At 43.1% G+C, this 22,999-nt stretch overlaps 1 protein-coding gene across 1 annotated transcript in view; it reads right to left on the bottom strand.

Moving 5' to 3' along the window:
• The window catches only part of POU6F2 (POU class 6 homeobox 2), a 130,006-nt gene extending 111,577 nt beyond the window's left edge, over positions 1-18,429 (bottom strand). The window contains exon 1 of the mRNA XM_074283210.1: positions 18,165-18,429. Within this exon, the coding sequence (XP_074139311.1) occupies positions 18,165-18,429 (265 nt within the window). The remainder of the gene's footprint in view (positions 1-18,164) is intronic.
• Between the last annotated feature and the right edge of the window lie 4,570 nt (positions 18,430-22,999).

The raw sequence follows: 22,999 nt of genomic DNA, 5'->3' as shown, positions 1-22,999 counted from the left end.
TCTCTCTCTCTCTCTCTCTCTCTCTCTCTCTCTCTCTGTCTCTCTGTCTCTCTGTCTCTCTCTCTCTCTGTCTCTCTGTCTCTCTGTCTCTCTCTGTATCTTTCTCTCTCTCCCTCTCTCTCTCTCGTTCTCTGTCTGTCTGTCTGTCTCTCTCTCTCTCTCTCCCCTTCTCTCTCTCCTTCTCTCTCTCTTTCTCCTCTCTCTTCTCTCTCCTTGCTCTTTCTCCCTTCTCACTCCTTCTTTCTCTCTCTCCTTTTCTCTCTCTCTCTCTTTCTTATCTCTCTTCATTCTCTCTCATCTCTTCTTCTCTCTCTTTCTCCTTCTCTCTCTCCTATCTCTCTCTTTCTCCTTCTCTCTCTTCTCTCTCCTTGCTCTTTCTCCCTTCTCACTCCTTCTTTCTCTCTCTCTTTTTTCCCTCTCTCCTTTTCTCTCTCTCTCCTTTTCTCTCTCTTTCTCCTTTTCTCTCTCTCTCTTTCTTATCTCTCTTCATTCTCTCTCATCTATTCTTCTCTCTCTTTTTCCTTCTCTCTCTCTCCTCTCTCTCTTTCTCCTTCTCTCTCTCCTATCTCTCTCTTTCTCCTTCTCTCTTTTCTCTCTCCTTCTTGCTCTTTCTCCCTTCTCACTCCTTCTTTCTCTCTCTCTTTTTTTCCCTCTCTCTCCTTTTCTCTCTCTCTCTCTCCTTTTCTCTCTCTCTCTCACTCTCTCCTTTTCTCTCTCTCTCTCTCTCATATCTACCCATCTGGCTACATATGTATATATCTGCCTATCTATGTATCTATCTATCTTTCTCTATATACATAATAAATATTTATATAAATACACATATAAATGTGTATTCATGTGTGTGTATATATGTGTAAATATTATATATATATGCATACACACACACATATATATATACAGTATGTATGTGTGTGTTTGTATATATTATTTCCAGATTTATTTCCAGAAAAACCCACCCACATTTGCTTTGGAAGCAATCACTTGCCCTTTAAACTCAAGATAAAATATTCCTGAAGAAGCAAGATGGGAAGGGGAGTAGGATACACATTTCTTTTTTAAAAGAAGGGAAAAGGGAAAGATTAAAATAATTTAGCTTTTGATGCCATGACAGTCTGTCCCAGATCCCCTTGCTAGTTTCCATCACCGGAGCATTTGATGCACTTCCAATTCTCTCTTCTCCATAAAAGCCACCCTCATTGTGGTGACGTTGGGTCCCTTTCATGATTGTATAATAAACTGGAAGTGAGTAACGATGCCCTATAAAAGGAAATAAAATTCCATTTGGTGTTGCTGCTGCTGCTATTGGGGCTGCCTTTTCTGACTGTGGCTCCGATAATATTTCATCTGTGCTGACACCTTTCATTCTCAATTATTTTGCTGCTGTCAAAACAAATCAATCAAATTAGAAGTCTGTGTCTTCCCTTGTAAAGGACCGCATTCGCTTTGAAATATAGGGATAGGTACGTTTTATCTTGATTATTTATTTAATGGCACTTTCTCCCTTGGGAATTATCTCCCCAATATAGCCCGACTCAAATGATCTTCTGGCAACTGTTGAATATACATGTGTGTGTGTGTGTGTGTGTGTGTGTGTGTGTATATACACATATTTAAATTACATATTTAAATAGTAATAGCTTACAATGGAACCAAATGCCTTAGAATGTGTGGTAATGGATCCCCACATTTTTGCTAATCCTTCTCCTGCAGCGAATGAATGGCAGACAAATGACACAGACATTGGGGGTGTTACTGCACTTTTGGGTATAAGCCTGGGGCCTTGGGTCACACCAGATAAATGTAATTTAGGAAAATATTACTCTCAGGCAACACCCTGACTTTCTAACTAAAAGGATAAAGCAAGGTGGAACCAAAAGGATTGAGCAAATCAATTTTCTTTGCTGCGAGCTGATTGTACCTAATTCAGCAGTTGGGGAAAAATGGAAAAATTAAGTTACTTTATTTAAGAAATACCTTTCTCTCCCCCGTCTGTATAACCAAAGCGACTCATTTTCTTGTTTAAGGAAGGTCCTGGGTTCGGCTCCGTCCCCCTTGCAGTGGCTCAGCCTCTTGCTGGGATCACTGCTACTTACATGTCTCCATGGAGACAGAAGAGGCAATTGGGCATGGCAGAAACAGCATTGGATTTGGTATTAGGAACCTTAGATCCTATTGCCACTCTGACAACCCCTGGCTGTGTGACTGTAGGTGGCAAGTCACCCTCTCTGAGCTTATTTCCTTATCCATAAATGTGAATTAGAGCATGGTAGAATGGGAAATGAACTGGCTTTGGAGCCAGAGGACCTGGGTTCAAATTCAATTTTTAACACTCCTCATATGGCATTAGGCAAGTTACTTGGCTCTAGCTCAGGTTTCTCATCTACCAAATGAAGGAATTGGACTTGATTGCTTCAGGGGTCCCTTTTGGCTCTAGGCTTGTTGATCCCATAATCCTCTCTGGGCTGTGATAAGGTAAGCACTGGATAAACCTGAAGCTATATCAATATGCATGGGGACCAGATGGGGGATTTCTCTGGTGCTGAGGAATTTCTATGATAAGATTCCCTCCACCAGCACAAGCCGGTAACTTCTCTGCCACTTAGAGAGTTCATTAGATTGCTGAAAGATTAAATGATTTTTCCCGAATCTCCCAATTAGTGGGAGTCGGGAGGTGAGATTGAAAGTGAGTCTTGCTCCTTTGGAGGCGATCTCTTTAGCTGCCATGCCAGGATGTCTCTCCATCAATGGGAGCTACAATTCAGGGAGAGGGAGGGGGAATCTGAAAAATGAAGTTTGAGACCTTGAGTCAACAACTCATTAGGAAAAAAATGCCCGTTGAAATTCATTTAGCTGGTTTTTAGGAATAGACCAGTCACTAGTACTTTCAATGTTCGAGATCTTGAAATCGACTTCTCTAATATGAAAATTTGTTGTTTCTCACAAAATGGCAAGTTCAGTGCCAGAAAGACCTGGGTTCAAAGTCCCACTCTGAAAAATACTGGCAGTATGAGCCCTTAATTTCTCAATGCCCTGGGCCGCTCGGGCCATCATTTGGGGAAAGTTGGTAATTTATATTGATTGGAAGAATTTTCTTTATAGGGAAATGAAATTTATACAGAAATGAAATAATCAGTTTAGTCCAAGAAAGAACCTCCAAACAAAGAAATGATAGAGAGACAACAGGTTTACTTTTGACCTCTCCCTGTCTGGACTTAGATGGGTCATATCTAACTCAGGATGCCAAGAAAACATGACTCCCATGCTGCCAAATGAAGTCTGGGTGAAAGAACAGAAGGAACAGCATGGTCAACCAAGATGAAGGGCACAGACACACACTGAGGCACTATGGAAATGTCAGCTAATATTTTTGATGTTATTATTTTAATAAAATGGCCAGCCTCACTGGAAGGATTCCTACAGGTTTACTTTGAAGTTATCTCTTTTTATTCCCCCTCCCCAAACTTCAAAATCAGCTGATAACTAACCCCAAACCTTCCCCATCGCTGATATGGCCAGCATTCAAAGACTCCCAAGTTTCCATCCCATATTTTACTGAATGGTCTATGATAGCTGATGGAGAATAACGCAGTGCTTGGATCTTTGGGGACTTCCTCTTAGAGCCTCTCTATTCTTTCCTGTCTTTCATAATTCTTGTCCAGATCCTCCTTGAATTCCCATCGGGACTCCACCAAACTGGAGGCCTCCACAGAGATTTCAATGTAGTGTGCAGGCTGTTCACTTAGCCCTTATTCTTCCCTCCTGATAAGCCCATCAATGGGAAAGACACTGGTTCTGCAGCCAAATAATCACAGATCTACAGATGAAAGGGATCTCAGAGGTCATTTAATCTGATCCTCCCTCATTCCATCCCACTTCCCTACTCATTCCCCATCAATAAAATGAGAGAGGGGAGCTAGGTGGTTCCCAAGTCCCTGCCAGATGAACATGTAAGATCCCTAGTCTGGCTTAATGACTACACTCGACACCTTTTGTCCTTCTTGCAGCCTACTGCCCACCTCTCCATTGTCTTCTGGGTGAGACTTTTGATTCTTCAGAGCCATGACTTTGAGTGCCATGACTTGCAGCCTTAGACCAGCTCTGGTGGTACTTGTATGGAAGATTCGTAGACAATTTTGTTGTGTCTAACATTTTAGTTGTGTCCAACTTTTTGTGACCCCATTTGGGTCACAAAAATACTAAAGTGGCTTGTCTTTTCCTTCTCCAGCTAGTTGGCAGCTATGCGGTACATTGAATGTATCACCTGTCTGGACTCACAAAGACCTGAGTGGATAGAAGGACCTGAGTTCAGATCTGGCCTCAGACACTTGACACTTTCTAGCTGTGTGACCCTGGGCAAGTCACTTAATCCCAATTGTCTCAGCAAAAAAAAATAAATAAAAATCCAAAAATCTGAATTCAAATGTAGCTTCACCTATTTACTAGCTGGGTGACTCTGAGCAAGACACAAAATGTTATTTGTTTCAGTTTCCTCATCCGTAAAATGAGCTGGAGAAGGAAATGGTAAAACACTCCAGTATCTTTGCCAAGAAAACCCCAAGTGGGGTCCCACAGAATGGATTGAACAACAGCAAATCTCTAGCTCATTTTACAGATGAGGAAACTGAGGGAAACATATTTGCCCTGGGTCACACAACGAGATCTGAACTCAGAAAGATTAATCTTCCTGACTCTATCCATTATACCACCTCGTAACATTAATAGACAATAATGACCATAAGATTAGGCAGGGAGAGAGGATGGATAGCCTTCATTTAAATGGGCAAAACCTTTCAGTTACTTATGCCCATATTATACAGATGGAAATACTAACATTGAATAAAGGGACATTAATTTTACTTCCGTTTGCCAAGATGCACATAGAATATCCAGCAAGAGACACTGAACTGCCTAAAGACAGAATGCAGCCCTGTTTTTAGAAAAGCCTCTCCTTGGCATGGGATGACCAGATCACCTGTTAAACATTAACCAGCTGCTGTAGACATCTTGCCTCCTTCCCCGCCTCAGAGCCCCTCGATGCCATCTATGGCTATCCTGTACCAAAGGGGACTGCTCATGTCTGTTTTAGAAGATCAGGAGGGTCAGACCTGGTGAATACCTGGATGGGAGAGCACCTGATATAAACCTTGGTTAATTTGTTGAGAGAGTGGCTTGTGGTGCATGGACTATTAGACTTGAAGCTACTTATTGACTCTGTGACTCTAAGCAAGTCATTCACTGCATTAGGGTTCGGTGTGTTATTTTATTTGTTTGTTTGTTTGTTTGTTTGTTGAATTAGGAGGTTAGAATAAAAAACTCTGAGCTCCCTTTCAGTTGTGAACCTAGCTTCTATGTTAAAGCTTTCTATAGGACATAGCTCTCAAAACAAGAGCACTCATTCTCTAACAGAGGGCTTCTGGGAAGGTAGAGGGGAAAGAACAAGGAGCAATGGCAGCATGGCTGCTGAACTGAGCACGGGCAGTTCTGGAATGGAGCGAATCTCATCAGTTAAGCAAGGGATGGCCAAATGGCCTCTTCTCCCAGTCGAACATGTATCTGACACTGGCCATGGTCATGTCCAGCAAGATCCTTTCTGATTTCAGGACAAATCTTCTTCCCATGGTGGGGACTCTACAGATGTCTTCAAAAGCCCCGATGGATTTCTAGGCTGATGCTACTTTCAGAGGGGACATTTATGTACTGACTGGAGACCATTGTCTTGAAGTGATGCTTTATCCCAGTGGTCCTCAAACTTTTTAAACAGCAGCCCAGTTCACTGCCCCTCAGACTGTGGGAGGGCCGGACTATAGTAAAAACAAAAGCTCACACTCTGTCTCCGTCCCTCAGCCCATTTGCCATCACCTGGCGGGCCCATAAACGTCCTCAGCACCGCATCTGGCCCGCAGGACGTAGTTTGAGAACCCCTGCTTTATCCCACTGAGGAGATCTCTAAAATGCAGGGGGGAGTGCTGATGGTGGTGGCTGATAATGGTCAGGCTCCTCTTTCAAGTGCTTCCAGTTTTATGTATTTGCTTATTTATCTATTTTAAAATTTAGTTTATTTTCAATTCATGGAGTAAAACAAGTATTTCTATGGCACAATATAATAAAAAAGATTGACTGCATATTAAACTGGTTTTAGTTGATGACTGCAGTACCTCTGCAAGGTACACTTCAAGAATAAAGTGCTGAGATGTGTGCTTGCTCATTGGGTATTTTAATCAAGGCAAACACATATCTTGGATCCATTAAGGTTTGAAAAATAACTAAAATATGACCCATTTAAAATGTTATTAAGTTTTTAAAAAACCAATGAATGGAGCATCATGGTCCTTCTGGGCAAATGAGGTTCTTCAGGAAAATGGCTTGAATGTTAATGGAAACCTTGGATGTTCCTAACATTCACCTTCACTATCCTCACATTGATGTCAGTTTGTGTGATGTTAATGCTTCCTCCCCAAACTCTTCCCCTAGCCCTTCCATGAACAATGACAGGAGCAGGGTGAGCTGTCTGCTTCCAGGGCCCCGTCGAGCTGGGCCATATTAGTACCACTGCCATATGTGGGCATGAGTAGCCTTGGAAGATCCCCAGTCACATCTTGGATAAAAGTCAGGCCCTGTCCCTTCCACATTACCTTTACTAAGAATAAAGCCCAAAGCTTTGTAAACACCCCCCTCTTCCCCATATTTTCTTCTCTGATCAATAAAACACGGCCAAGCAGATTTAAAGGCAATTTCATTTAAAATAAACATTGCTTCTAGGCAGAGTATGTGTAGCTGTGTGGTCAAATGTTTTTAATTTGAGAGTTAAGGCAGTAATGGCCTAGAGCGACTTTATAAATAAATACAAGACTAGTCCTGGATGGAAAGCCAACGTGGACCTTTTGTGGGGGAACTGTCACTGACTCCACCAGCTCGTCCAGCCTCATCTCCTTCCACCCCCTGTCGTTCACTTCGGCCAAACTGGATTGGACATGCCCTGTTCTTCTTCTCTCTTGATCACTTCTTAGTTTTCTTTTGTGTAAACTGTCCCCATGTCTGAGAAAACCTTCAACCTCTCTCGGCCTTTGTTTATTCATTTATAAGATCACCCAAGATGGAAGCTGTCCTGTGACTGGCTTCTGAGCCTGCTCTTCTCCTGTCCCCATCCACTCTCAGCCCATCTTCTCCTCCACTTCTGTCATTGCTCTGGTATCAGTCAGTTCTCATTCCCGTACAGACAATGTGTCCCCCCATCCTGGCCCATCCCAGCCCCTCACCGCCACCTGTGGGGCCAGGAACAATAGTAAGGACAACTGACTCCTCTCTCTTTAGGCATCTGTGTGGACAGTGGATAGAGTGCGCAAGGCAGAAAGAACTGAGTTCAAACCCAACCTTAGAAAATTTCTAGGTAAGTGAGTAAGTCACTTGACCTTTGTCTCCTCATCAGTGAAATGGGGCTAATAATACCAACTAGACTGGTTTATTGTAGGATAAAATGAGATAATATAAGCAAAATGCTTTGTAAACTTAAAAATTACATATATATGTATGTGTGTATACAATGCACATACACACACACACACATATCTATATATGTATGTATGTGTATCAGCTAAATTCACATCAAGAAAACCTGAAACATTTTAGTACAATGAGGTAGAGATAAAATTTATGTATTTATTTATTTATTGGCTATATATAATGCAGCAAATATGCTGTATAATAGAATATGCTATTTGTATATAGAAATATAAATATATGTATATATATTTATAAATATGTATAAACTCTTATGATTATCTCCTCTGATCCCCCTAACAACCCTGGGAACCCGGTAATGAGCACAGGTATTCTTTCCTGGCTGGGGCAACACTCCTCAGGAAGTTGGATCTCTGAGGGAAGCACAAATGGACGCAGTAATGGGAAGGGAATGAAGGGACTTAGGCTTCCACTTGGCACGGCTTGTAAGAACACTGGGTCATCTCCTTTGGCTTTGTGATTTCCCTACTATTCCACAGAGGTCCCGGACCTCCTGGGTCCCAGCAGTAGTGCTTTCTGTCTACAACATCATCCCAGAATCCCAGAACCTCAACCAATCAGAACATGTCCTCAGTTTCCTACAAGGTGAGATGTAGTAGTGGGCAAACTGGAGAGCTGCAAGCTAGAGGGCGCGGGTTTGGATGAGATGTAGGACCATCATCCCTGGACTTCCCTTCCATCTTTTTGTTGGCGAAGGGAGGGCTTAAGGCACAACATGTTGCAGATACAGTCGGATGAGGTTATTGAGTCAGTTGGTTTTCATTAACTCTTAGTCTCTGTCACAAGGAAGGCTCGTTGTCCAAGCGTGTGAAGGGAGGCTAACCGGAAGTGACCATGAGGTGAGAACAAAAGGCGTCAACGAGGAATTTAACAAACATATAAACTGATCTATAAATTTCACATCCGTTTCTCTGTACTAGTCTGTTGCAGGTTTTCTTGATGTGCATTTTGCTGTCTCATATATTAATTCTGCATCACCTATGCTAACCACACTCTTTATGGCCCCTTTATTGAAATCACTGAGAGCAGAGCTGACCAGAATAGGGCCAAGAACAGAAGAACAGTCCCCTAATGACCTTCCTGAAGACTGACAAAAATCCATTACGTGCTTGCTTGGGATCTAGTTATTGGACCTCATTTTGGTATTATCTTGAGCTTATTCTTGCCTCCAAAATAAGAAAAAAACAAACCCAACCAAACTGTTCTTATCTTTTCAGCATTTATTGGAAGTCTCATTTCATACAGAGATCCAATAAGCCTGATAATATTCCTGTACAACCTGGCTAGTCTTCTACACTGAATAGCATGTTGTTATAAATAGGGCCCTGGACATAGAGTCAGATAAACAAAGGTTTCAATCCTGCCTTAGTAACTTCCTATCTTTGTGGTTTGGGATTTCTGCCTTGCTTTTCCCATCTGCAAAATGGACATCATCATCATTCTCATACCTATTTCACAAAGTTCTTATGATAATCAGCTGAGATAATCTACGTAAGGCACCAGGGCAGCTGAATGATACAGTGGATAGAGCTCTGGGTCTGGAGTCAGGAAAACCTGAGTTCAAATCTGGCCTCAGATACTCCCTAGCTGTATGACCTTGTTTGCCTTAGTTTCCTCATCTGCAAGATGAGCCAGAGAGGTAAATGACAAGCCACTCCAGTATCTTTGTCAAGAAAACTCCAGATGGCATCACACACAGCAACAATTGAAGTTTTGCAGCGGGCAAACCAAATAAATAAAGATCATGATCATTATCATTGTTGCTAATTGGCACAGATGAATGGAAGGAGAAAGAATCATAGACCAATGGTTTCTGTTTAATCACCTCACCCTCTTTGGTTATTGCCCCTCTGTTTTCTCCTCCTCAGAGTCAGCTGTAATTTCAGCACCAGGATTCTCAATCCTTGAGAGTCTCCCATCCCTCTTGAGTTGATTTCCCATTTTGAGAATCCAGTTGTTCTTTTGAAGGCTGAAATATGTTCTTCTATAGGCCGGAGTCCAGCTCAAATGATGTCTGTTCTTCCCTGACTTCTCCACCGCTTCCTCCCAAGGGTCCTATCACCTCTGCATCACTTGCCACTTTCCCCTTTTTGTCCACAATCCGTTCAGAATTCCCACATCACCTCCTTGCTTTTCTGAAAGGTGACATCATCAGCGAGGCAAGAGCAGAGTAGCGAGGGAATAGGTAAGGGTGAGCCGGCTGGGCTCAGCCTTGATGCTTTGTTTGGCTTTGGACCTAATGGCTTTTCTCTGTTCAGATTAAGCAGGATCTCTCTAATGCCTTTGTGGGCCATTAATTTAAAGATTATGCATGACTAAACTTAATGGTTCATACTTTAAAATAAAATCTCTTCTTAAGCTTTTTTTTTTAATTCTCTCTTGATGCTGCCCCCTGGTAGAAACGAGCCTTCGCCTTAACCTGCAGCCCCCTGACTGTTCCCTCCTGGCTTCAGTGGGGAACAAGTGCTGTTGGACTCTCTGGGTCTCTAGCTTCAGTCGTATTTTTGGTAATCCTGCCCACTGAAGTTAATAAGTAAAGACTTGTCGCTTGATTTCCTGAACTTGATAAACTAAGTGTCCCTAACTGGGCTTGGGAGGTAAGAGCCCCCGTATGCTCTGCCCAGGTCAGACCACACCTGCGCTACTCGGTTTATTACGGGGCCTCAGATATCAGAGAGGACAGTGACAAGCTAGAAAAGAGCCAGAGAAACAATTGTGATGACGAAGGGCCTCGAGCCCGTGCCACATGGGAAGTGGTTAAAGAAACAAGGTGTTTATCCGGGAGAAAAGAAGTTTCGGGCCATAAGGTAGCTCTCTTCCAGCATCTGAAAGACTATTCCTTGGGACAGAGATTCAATTTGGACCTGAAGGACTGAACCAGGAGCAATGGGTGGAAGTATCAGAGAAGCCAATTTAGACTTGAAGTCAGGAAAAACAAAAATAAATCTTCCCACCAATTAGAGCTGCCCCCAAGTGGAAAGGGTCAGCTCTGGAAGGATTCGGGCATTCCCGCACTTTTTAAAGCAGATGTGAAATGACCATTCATCAAGCAGGTTGGAAGGGGGCTGATTTCAGGGTATAACTCAGACTAGTGACTTTCGACTCCCAAGGGCTGCCATTCTAGGGTACTCTGACTCAAAAGATGGTCCAGCTTAACTCCTTCACTTCACAGATGAGGAAGTGAGGGAAACAGAAAGATGAAGTGACTTGTGTGATTATATGGGTCCCTGTCACTGTCAACAGAATCCAGGAAGCCCCTGGAAAGAAACAAATCTTCTAAGTGAAATGCCATTCTGATTATTACTGACACTGGAACTCATTAAAATACAGAGGGGATGCACGACTTTCCTGTAAGCTCTGAAAGCCATTTCATGATCCTTAAAGCAGAATGGAAATGAATGGGCTCTGGATCACTTTAGGTAAAAGGGAAGAATATCTGAAGCCTAGAATCCGGAGTATACATTATTAAGAGACTTAGGTGAGCATCTCTTTTTTTCTGTACCTGATTTGTGGCTTTTGATCTGGGTGAGCAGGGAGGTTGGTGGGGCTGGGAAAGAGACTAGGAGGGCAGGAGAATACACAGAGACAAGTTGGCAGGAAGAGCCTGCTTTCTTTATGTATTCAGTCTATTAAGATTCTTTTCAGGGCTCAGCTACTACCAAAAAAAAATCCTCTTAACAGGGAAAGCTTTCTAGAAGGAAAGAAAAAATAATAGACACATATCCAGGACCAAAACAATCAGAATGCACTGTATGAATGGTTTGGAAACTAGTCCTTTTTCAGTCCCAGGGGTTTGTTTAAACTTTAAAACCCACATCAGTATATTAACTAAGAAAATCTCTTCGATATAGGACCTTGGAGGGGAGGATTTAGGAGCATAGACAAGCTTCCAGATCATTGTCAGAAATCTCTCAGTTGCATATGGCCACCGGGGCTACAGCCACACACTGGGAAGTTGGGGGAGAGAGGGAGGTACATGATTGCTCTGGAAATGTTTGAGAGGGAGTTACAATGGAAAGATGATTGTCTCTGGAATCAGAGAACCTGTGTTCAAATCCCAGATTTGAATTTCTATAAAAACTTGGACAAGTCACAACTTCCCTGGGCTTATATTTTAATATCTACATAATTAGATAGATGATATCCTTGATAGATGAAATCCTATCATTCTATCACTGAATTCATTATTTTTTTTTTTTTTTTCCTGAGGCTGGGGTTAAGTGACTTGCCCAGGGTCACACAGCCAGGAAGTGTTAAGTGTCTGAGACCAGATTTGAACTCTGGTCCTCTTGAATTCAGGGCTGATGCTCTATCCACTGCGCCCCCTAGCTGCCCCAATTTCTTTTTTTTTTTTTAATTCATTAATTTCAATAAGCATTTATAAGCACCTATTATGTACTAGGCCCTGGGGATGAACAAGAGGCTTATATTCTACCAGGTGAAAACAACATAGGATGAGATAGCGAAATACAAAACATAAATAATTGGGAGGGGGAATAAGCAAAACCTTTCTTTAGGAGGTGACATTTGAGCTGATCCTTAAAGAGAGAAAGGAATCAAATGAATTCTTCTTTGTATCTCTGGAGGGAGAATGAGGGTTTTAGAACTGGCTAAGGTCTAAGGTTGTTAGTCCATGGCTCTTTTTGTCATTTATTAGAGGGTAGTTCAGTCTTTTATAGCAGACATTCATCAGAAATTCATCATAAAAGTTCAAACAACAACTAGATATGACAAAGAGAACAAGAAATTCTGGAGGTAAATGAAATCAGTTTCCCAGCATTGATAAGATAAATAAAGGAAATGGAGAAATGATAAATTCATCAGGTCCAAATAGCAGGGACCGAGAAATAGCAAAATTCTATCCTGGTAGATCGCTCTCTCCTTAAGCAGATCAGTGAGTCAGTCAACACTCCAATTTCTCAAGATTGTATTTGATTTATAAGTGCCCTCCTTTCATTTGCAATCAGATGGCTACAGGTACTGGCTTGCCCTCACACCTTTGGTCCTTCTTCTATTCCTAAAGTCCCCTCACTCATGTCGTTCCTGTCTCCCATCACCCTTCAGTCCTTCCTTCTATTCCAGAAAGTATATTTCCTTTCCATTTCAGCCATCAAGGGGATTATGGAGATGAATAAGAATCGCATCACCATCATTATCGCTAGTTTTTCAACAGCACTAAAATTTGCAAAGCACTTCGTTTATATTATCTCTTTTGATCTTCCCACTAATCCTGAGAGGTCATTGCTATTATTAATTTCCATTTTATGGATGAACAAATCAAGGTTTATAGAGTTAAGTGACTTGCCCAGGATCACACAGTTAGCAAGCAGCAGTTCTCTAATGGCCATAAGACTCATAATTTAACCAAGACTTAGAAACTAGAAATGTTGTCTCTTACCAACTAGCTGGAGTAGAGAGCTGACAGATGTTTTTGTTTGCATCCTCAGGTTTGAACGCTACCTACATTGCCATAAAACTCAAACTAGAAACGTTACCTCTCACCAACTAGCTGGAGTAGAGAGAGCTGACAGATGTTTTTTGTTTGCGTCCTCAGGTTTGAACATTACCTACATTGCCATAAAACTCAAACTAGAAACATTACCTCTCACCAACTAGCTGGAGTAGAGAGCTGACAGATGGTTTTTGTTTGCGTCCTCAGGTTTGAACATTACCTACATTGCCATAAAACTCAAACTAGAAACGTTACCTCTCACCAACTAGCTGGAGTAGAGAGCTGACAGATGTTTTTGTTTGTGTCCTCAGGTTTGAACGCTACCTACATTGCCATAAAACTCAAACTAGAAACATTACCTCTCACCAACTAGCTGGAGTAGAGAGCTGACAGATGTTTTTTGTTTGAGTCCTCAGGTTTGAACGCTACCTACATTGCCATAACTCAAACTAGAAACGTTACCTCTCACCAACTAGCTGGAGTAGAGAGCTGACAGAATTTTTTGTTCAAATCCTCAGGTTTGAACACTGGCTCTCCTCTTTATTAGTTCTAGGATCTTCTGTCAGCCTTGTTTTCCTCATTTACAACATGGGGATAGCCATATTTGCAGCTCTTATATTCCAGGGTCATTGAGAAGGAAGTTCTTTCTATAAAGCTCTATCCAAAGGCAAGTGTTACTTTTCATTCTCCTACACCAGCTTGCTTCTTATCTCCACTGGAAACTTCATTTGAACAGGTCACTCCTCTGGGGATGTCCAAATGACCAAAGTGATATTAATGTGTCAAGGCAACAAGAGCCCACGCCGTTGCCAGAACTAGAGTGAGCTCGTTTCCCAGCTCTGCCCGCCGTGGAGGACTGAGCAAGGCAGAATGAATTCATGACCTCGGAGTTGTGGGAGCTTATGTTTATTTATAATTCTCAAGATCCCCATAAGCACAACTGCTCCAAATGGAAAGATGCATTTTTATAATGTCCCTTTCTTCATTAAGATTTCATCACCCACCTATGTTAAAAAGCCTCTCCCTTCAGTTGTCAGAGCAGGCCTTTACCTTGGACAGCTCCTGCATTCTTTTTTTCCTAATCTCCAACTGGCTGCTTTCCACGCACACCACATTTGTGCATTACTGAGTTCTGCGCATCCATGATTTATGAATGCGAGTTTCTGGACACAATTGAATGGTAAGAGAAAGACATTGTTGGAAACATTAACAGGAAAACCATTTAAAATCCAGGCAAGGTCAGGTAAGAAGCCCCACCAACAGGTGTGTGGACGGAGCACTGAGTGGATGCAAAATTTGCTTGATGTGGTAAGTGGTTCTCCTTTGGTCTGTCTGTGGAAGCCAGGGCTTTAAATAATCGGATAGGTCACAAGGTGAATTGGAATTTAACTCGAATCATGAGACATTTATTAAGTGCTTCCTAGAAGCAGAGCACTGCATTAGGAAACATACAAATTTAGATAAAATATAGCCTTAGCTCTCACAGAGCTTGCTGTCTAATAGGCAAATATGATAGAGTCCCCTGATCGATGCGATAAGCTTTCCAGGGGGGTGAGTCTTTGTGTGAAACTTCTGATACATAAGAGAGGGGAATCGGGGGATTCTCAAGCAAACCGGTGACTTTGCCGAGCTGTTAGCCTTTGATTACATCTCACTTTAAAGGGTGTGGGTACGTCCCTTGGCTCCTCTGGAAGACAGGTACCAAGGGATTCTCTCAAAAGGAGTCAGGGAAGAGCCGGATATTCATTTAGAACTCATATTTTCCTTCCAAATAGACTCTGAGAATAGCAGCAGGTATGTGTGAAGCAGGAAGGGGCAATTGCCCATGTGACTCCTACCGCCATCTATAGGATCCATTAAGGGACCAAAGGCACAAGGCAGAGGAACAAAATAATTTTGGACTCTATTCTTTGCTATTGAGTTATTTAGACAAGGCAGGAAGAATGGAAGAAAAATTGCTTGTTTAGAAGCTCTACAATGTGTTTCCCTTCCAAGAGGAGTTCCAGACATCAAAAAGGCTTCTGTGGAGAATAACAGGGGATCCATAGACTGGTGTCTATCTAGAAGTTGGAATAAATTCCCTTCTAGGACATTCAAACCGCAAGGTTGGAGTTGTATAGAGAAAGTTGGACCCAAAAGAAAGTGAAGGAAATTGTATTGATTATTCACAATATGAATCTCTTATTGTATGTGCTTTTTAAAAATTTGTTTGTGGGCTTTCCCATTTTCTATATGGTGAGATAAAGGCTGAAATATATCTATCTCACATGCATGTTATCTTGCTGCTATGGAAATTGGAAATTTGCTTATCAGCTTCTATAGAAACCTAGACAGAGCAATACACACATTGAAGTAACCTTTGCAGGGCAGGGTGACAAAATGATCCAGAGAGAATCCCGATTGGATCTCATCCTTTAAAGTGTAAAGCCAGGTCCTAACCACGAATGATACAGATGATCTTAGGGGATCTCAAAACTGTGATTTCATCAGTGTATCTGTTTATCCTGGTGAAGAGATGGCTTCCACCCACAGAGACTGACAGCTGCGCTTCAGTCATAGAGACATAGAGATTGGAGAGGTGAGAACAAAGCACTTTCCTCCTTGGCAAAGTCATTATTAACCAGGGAATCGGGAGAGAGTAGCCTGGGAGTGGGGCAGAAGGTCAGTGGGCAAGATAGTCCAGACAGAAGGGAAAACTTGAGCAAAGGCACAGCCATGGAAAAGCAACGGGAAGTTAAGGGACATAAACGATAGTCCACTTCGGTTAGCGCACATTGCGTCCACTAAAAACATTTAGGAGGATTAGATTGGACATTAACTTATACCATAGTCCTTCAACAAACCCAGACAACAAACAACCACAATAACAATAGCAACAGCGACAAAAGGAACGGTTCAGAAGGTTAAGAGCGTGGCTCTTGATGGCTTTGTGCCACAGACTCAACTGGCCTAAATCACTGTATTCTCTGAGCCCAAGACCTTCTTCACAACCCGACGCGTACGACTTCTCCCAGAGACAAACAGAACAAAGGGATATAATAACACGTATATGTGGAGAAAGTCACCCAGGAATACTCCACTTGACTCCACTACGCCATTGTGAAAGGGTTTTCCTACATTCTCTCTTCTTTGTGGACTACAAGCAGCAGCAGCACAGTATGTGTCAGAGAGTGTGCCTCTAACTGTCTTTCTTTACTACTTGAAAGCAACCTCAGAGTAGTAAAGAGGCTTGGGCCATTCTCAGGGAGGCTGCCTGTAGCTCTTCCTTGCTGTCCCTACAGTTCAGCTGCTCTGACATCCTGTGATGACAACTGTACAAAACTCCTTCCCTTCTTTCTCTAGTTCCACTGAAATTCTTATTCCTCTTGTTTCCCTGATTTTCCTCCTCTCCTCTCCTCTTTCCCTTCCTTCTTTCTTTTTTTCCCCTCCTCTCTTTTCCCTCCTCTCTCTCCTCTTTCTCTTTCTCTCATTTCTTTCCTTCCCTCCTTCTCCCTTCCTCTTTTATCTCTCTGTCTACTTCTCTTTGTCACTGAGAGACAAATCAGGTGACTTGGTCTCTGTGATGGAAATAATATGAAATGTTGCCAGAAAACAAAGGTTCCAGCATATCGAGGTGGTAAGTGTTGTATACCAACTGCATAACAGATGGGGACTAGGTCTCCTCAGTTTGACCTTGGACCCTGAACATAGAGGTAGACAGATTTTTTTATGCATTAAAAGAAAAATAAGATATAAACCAGAATACAATTAGGCAATCTGATTTCTAATTGGAGGAAAGATGAGGGACTTTCCAAGTTGGGATAGGGGAGAGTGAACAAATCTTATTCCCTGAAATCAGAAAAAGAGACTTCCCACTCCCCATCCCGACTGTATTCAATCAAAGGAACAAAGAAACAGTAACTGATTGACCGGGCCAGTGTGGGGATAAGATATACATAGGTTGTTTGAAATGTAGAGTTGTGAGGAAATTGTCTTTGCATCTGACTGGGTTTCTGAAGAACAGAAGCTAGGACATTTGTTCATTGTAGCTAAGCGGCAGACAGAGGTGGTCCAGCTTCTTCGTCACCCAGAGCTAAGTTTAAAAAATTCAGTTTTTGTCTCACAAGATAGAAAGGGAACTGATCTAGATCCAGAGCTGAGTCATAAGATGGAGCCAGTGGGGTTCCCTCAGTTCCCACAATTTCCCTGACTCTTTGTCGAAAGGAGAACCGTGTTGTTTCGTGATGATGAGCAGGGCATCTAGGCACATTGACAACATAAATTCTGTTTTCTAAGTGAGGTTATTTCATTTCTAAGGTGGCTTCCTTGAGTAGGGTAAAGAAATAAGAAAGACCCATGTTCTCGACACAGCAGAAGATCAAGCTCCCGTTCCTTTGATTAAAAGAATAGATATAACAACCTAGTGACACTTGGCTGAACAGCTCCAAGACTTTTCGCTCCCAACTTCCAAGTGCTCTCCTCCTCTTCCCAGCAAAGTAAAGCACCATGAGGATGAGGACCTGGACCCTCCAATAAGGGTCCTACTTTCCTACACACACTCTTAGGAGTAAGGGAAGTGGACGCACTCTTAGGGACAGCTGCCAGTGGACGTCTCTGACAGCCCTATAGCTAAGAAATGCCATCACCTAGATTGTGGTGCTCAAAGCGAGGGCCAGAGTCACCGCATGGGATGGGAGCTTGTTCTCGCTGGAGGAGCTAGAGAACTGAGACCCTGAGAGGAGCTTGACCCATGGGCCCCATGACCCTGGGGAGCAGCTCCCTCCCATCCTCCATGCGGGACTTCCTCCTTTGATCCTTTTTCTTCTTCTTTTTTTTTTTTATCCTTCTTCTTAACTAAGAACTAAGCGCTATCCTTGCTAGGCTGCTGAAGAACCACGTCTCTGGGGTTCCTTCTAAATGTGGGGCCTACAGGAAAATCCTGGCCCCCACCTCAGTTGGGACTCATCCCTCAGAGCCCATGGATACTTAGTCATGAGCAGCCAAGAGGAAAGCGCATATCACGAGGCTTGGACAAGACCCGGTGACCCTCTAGAGATAAGGAGCTCCCTCTGCCCTGTGGCAAATTCCGTGTTTGCCATCACACATGTGGGCTCCTTCTGCCCAGTGGGGCACTGGCCCCAGAGCCTCGAGATGGCTCTAGACAATGGATATCCCACTCACAGGAGAACACATAGCAAAGGGGGAAGTTTACCTTGGAGATTTTGCAACGGCAAAGTCATGATGCCTCCCGCGGCCGCCGCTGCCACCAGCCCTTGGATGTTGGTGAGGTTGGCGGTGGGCAGGGTGAGAACCAGGCCTTGTTGGCCCCCCAGCTGTCCTGCCATGTTGAAAGGAATGAGGATCGGCTGGTTGAGGGCTGGCGTGCCTCCCGGCATCACCCCAGCCACAGCGGAGGCCAGCTGCTGCGCTGTCAGGAGCGGCTGCAATGAGACAAACACAAATGACCGCTTTACCATCCCGGAGGGTCCAAAGCAGCCCCAGTACAGACACAGCGGAGCTCGGCCAGCTGGGCCTCCACCCGTTCCTAACAAAACACACCCCAGCAGCCTCCTCCCTTGCTCAAGAATCTTCAGATGCTCCCTCTTTTCTCTAGCATGAAATATCAACCAAATTCCTCAGATCGGCCTTTGTGATTTTTCCAATCTGACCTTGGCAGGGTTTTTTTGGTGTTTCTACCTCTCAGACGTGCTTTGTTGCAGCCAACTCCCTCAATTTGACATTTTATCTCCAGCCTCGAAGTCATTGCCACAAAGTGTTCTCCCTGTGATGTCGTCCCTTCCCGCTTTAGACCCCTAGAATCTCTGGTTTGTGGTTGCCAGTTCTTTCTCTTTCTGTCTCTGTCTCTCTCTCTGTCTTTGTCTCTGTCTGTCTGTCTGACTATCTATGTGTCTGTCTCTGTCTCTCTTTCAGTCTCTGTTTTTCTCTGTCTCTCTCTTTCTCTGGTCTCTATATTTGTCTGTCTCTCAGTTTCTCTCAGTCTTTCTCTGTATCTGTCTTTCTCTATCTCTCTCTTCATCTCTCCCTCTGTCTCTCTGTCTTTCTGTCTCTTTCTCTGTGTGTCTCTCTCTGACTTTCTCTGTTTCACTGTCATAAAATGACTTCCCTTTGTCCATCTATATTCTCCTTCCTCTGAACGAGCTTTCCTGGCGCTGACTCTGTGTGTGCACTCCCAGAACCCAGCCGCAGATCAGACTTGCTTCTTGGGATGACCTGGTATAGAGCAGGTTCTTCCATGCAGTACAAGCTCTGAGTAAGAGATAACAGGGGCAGGCTGGCAGAAAGTGTTTGTGAGATATGTGCACGTGTGTGTGTGTGTGTGTGTGTGTGTTTGTGTATGAGTGTAAGTGTGTGTGGAGTGTGTGTGCACATGTGTGTGTGTGTGTTTTTTGGTGTGTGTGTGTGTGTGTGTGTGTGTGTGTGTGTGTGTGTGTGTATGTGTGATTTTTCTTCCCTGTAAAAGCTCATTAGGCTCCAGATGTTCTTCTGAGGTCTTCAAACCTTTCTAGGTGAGACCCCGCAAATTTCTGAAGCTGTCTCCTTCTGTAGAGGCTGTGTTGCAAACCCGATCAAAAGCCCCCCTCAAAGTCAGGATGCCCTGGTTCAAATCTGGTCTCTGACGATGGCTCTGCAGCTCTGGGCGAGTCCCCTTACCACTCTGGGCCTCGGGCAGCTTCCTAGAGTTTATATGCTCAATTACTGGCAGATTGTGATTAACATCAGTAAAGGGAATCCCCACACTGGGAGCTCTGCCACGTTGTTGTGATACATTCACAGCTCCTTTGTGATTCCATGTCCTTCTCAAGAGGCTTTTTTATTTTTAGTAGATATTTTCAAACACTTATGATGGTATTATATAGAGAATGGCAGGATGGTATAATGGTTAGAAACCTAGCTTTAGTTGCAGGAAGACCTGGTTTATGTGCTTCCTGGAACATATCCTGGTTGTGGGAATCTAGGCTGCCCCCTTCGACCACAAGTGGCAGAGAAGGTACTAATTTGTGCTGGTAAAGGGAGTTTCCTCCTCTGGGAGTTCTTTAGACCAATTTAGATTGGTCTAGATCCCTAGACTAGATCTGTAAAAGCACGAATCTAGGCCCAATGCCTATCCTTGCATGAAGAGGAGCTGGTCTAGGCTGATCCTGTGAGCCGATCCAGACCCAGGCAAAATCACAGGCCAATGGCTCAGTGTAAGGAGAACTTTTTAGCAGCTACAGGTGAATGACTTTTTGTGAGGGAGTGAGTTCCCTGTCACTGCAAGGTTGGCCACATCTTCACAATGTGGTAAGCATTGCTTGCAAGGGAAGCTAAGGTTTTTTCTGAGGCCCTTTCTGGCTTGGGTTTGCTGAGATTCTGGGATATATTTATGATCTCAGCTTTATCTTTAGCTTTCTTGGGAGCAGGTAGGAAAGGTATTATCACCTAGATGTTACAGATGGAGGAACTGAGGCAAAGAAAGGTTCAATAGCCAACCCAAGATCACACGGAAACTGTGAGATCCTTGAGAACAGGAACCCTTCCTTTCTTCCTACCTTCCTTCCTTCCTTCCTTCCTTCCTTCCTTCCTTCCTTCCTTCCTTCCTTCCTTCCTTCCTTTTTTCCTTCCTTCCTTCCTTCTTTCTTTCCTTTTTTCCTTCCTTCCTTCCTTCCTTCCTTCCTTCCTTCCTTCAATATCCCTCCCCGACCTGACAAGGGTGTTGTGAGGCTCAAACGATGTAACGTTTGTAGAGAACTTTCCAACCTTAAAGTGCTGTATAATTCGAGCTATTATTATACTGCCTCCCTACATATTTGACTGACATGACTGACACCTTCTCTCCCTCCAGTAAAGAACTAAATGTAATTTAATGTAATACAAAGGCAGAATGCAAACATGGAGCTTAAAATCACTTTCCTGAAGTTGTAAATGAAAACAAAGAGAAAGGAGGCTGGGGAGAGGGGTCAGGTAGAGAGTAACGTAAGGAAACGACAGGCCAGGAAGCTTAACTTGATTCCTGGGCCAATTCTAATTGTCGCTGTTTATCCTTTTCTTGAGGAGGACCAGTGACATCAGCAGGGTGATGTCTTGACTTGCAAGTGAATTGGATTTAAGGGAGGCAGGGCTGTTCCAAGTCATTAGTCTCACCCTCAGTGGCAAGATATAGCTCAGGATGACTGGACACGGCCTCAGGTGCAGTGGGAGATCTTAGCTTTTTGCCAAGTCTCAGGTCTTAATTTGTCCGAGGCAACACCCATTCATTGATTTAAGGCTAAGTAAGAAATGAGGCAAAAGATGGCTTAGTTTGGCTGCTCAGAAAATTCTAAAATGCATTATCAGAAGATTGGTTAGTGAACATGCAGAAAGGGAAATAGCGATCACAAGACTCCATTGTGAATCCAGCTCCCCACTTCCTGACAGAGACACAATCTAGGAAGTAGATCAAGACATATGTTTTAGCACATGGCCAATGGGGACATTTATTTTGCATGAGCACATGTGTTTGTTACAAGGTTTTTCCCCCTTTTTTTTATCAACATGGGTGATGAGAAAGGGTGATAATAAATGCTTGTTAATTGAAGAAAAAGAAAGAACAAATCCTGTTAGATTAACCTCATGTAGTTATTGTTCAGTTGCTTTTCAGTCATGCTCAACTTTTTGTGACCACCTTTGTTGTGTTTTTTTTTGTTGTTTTTTTTTTTTGTTTTGTTTTTTGTTTTTCAAAGATATCAGAATGATTTGCCATTTCCTTCTTCAGCTCATTTTACAGATGAGGAAACTGAGGCAAACAGGGAGAACTGAAACCCAGAGTCACACTGCTACTAAGTAAATGTCTTGGGCCAAATTTCAACTCAAGAAAATGGGTCTTTCTAATTCCAGGCTGGGCACTCCACTATGCCACCTACTTGCAGAAAATTAATAATAATAGCTGGTATTTATATAGTACTTTATGATTTGCCCATATCTCAGTCAATCCTTCCAAGAACCCTGCAAGATCAGTGCTTTTATTGCCCTGTGTTTTGCTGTGGCCGTCCAGTTGGTTCAATCGTGTCTGACTCTTCATGATCCCATTTGGGCTTTTCTTGACAATGATACTGGAGTGGTTTGCCATGTAGTTAGTTCATTTTACAGATGAGGAAACTGAGGCAAACTATCCCTTAGCTAGTAAGTGTTTGAGGCTGGACCATCAGAGATGCAGTGCTACAAACATGGCCCAATTCTGTGCCGAATCACACGGCAAAGTTAGGGCTGGGGACAATGACAAGCATGCTGAATTGGGTATCCCAGGACCTAGGCTACAATCTGATTTTGCTTCTTACTACCTATGTGATCTCAGGCAACACCTTTTATCTTGGTGATGGGGTCTTGGCTTCCTTACTTGTCAATTTATTGATCAAGATGGTCTCTAAAATTTGGTCTCCCTTCATTCTACGATCCAGAGGTTACATTGTGCTTGTGGAAATGAAAGGGAGGTCTTCCCTAACCTTTAAAATGGGCAGGCTTTAATGATTCCAGGAAGCCAAGAGCCATGTCATAGAAGGAGAGCCTACAAATAAGGTTTTGTAATGATGGGGACCACCCAGTCCAGGTCAATCCCATCATAAAGCTGAAGATTTTTCCAGCCTTGAATTGATGATCTCTTAGTATATGCCAGATGATTAATTTCTGGGAAAAATAAAGCTAGTAAAAGGGAGACTCGGGGGCAGCGAGGTGGTGCAGTGGATAGAGCATCAGCCTTGAATTCAGGAGGACCAGAGTTCAAATCTGGTCTCAGACACTTACATTTCCTAGCTGTGTGACCCTGGGCAAGTCACTTAACCCCAGCCTCCAAAAAAAAAAGGGGGAGACTCAATGGCACTGCTACAAACAGGATAGGAGCATCTTTCCCCCCTTTCCCTTTCAGAAACCCCAATCTGAATGACTAGGAAGAAGAGTCTAGCTTTTTATAATTGTATTATTCCCACCGGATGGCAAATAAGACAAAACAAACAAACAAAAAAAGAAAGTCAAACAAAACCCCCATAACCCTCCCCCTAAATATTGTGCTTTAAA

The sequence above is a fragment of the Sminthopsis crassicaudata genome, chromosome 1, assembly GCF_048593235.1.
Source record: "Sminthopsis crassicaudata isolate SCR6 chromosome 1, ASM4859323v1, whole genome shotgun sequence".
Lineage (NCBI taxonomy): Eukaryota > Metazoa > Chordata > Mammalia > Dasyuromorphia > Dasyuridae > Sminthopsis > Sminthopsis crassicaudata.
Note: the sequence above shows the minus strand (reverse complement) of the source record. Positions and strands in the feature narration are given on the sequence as shown.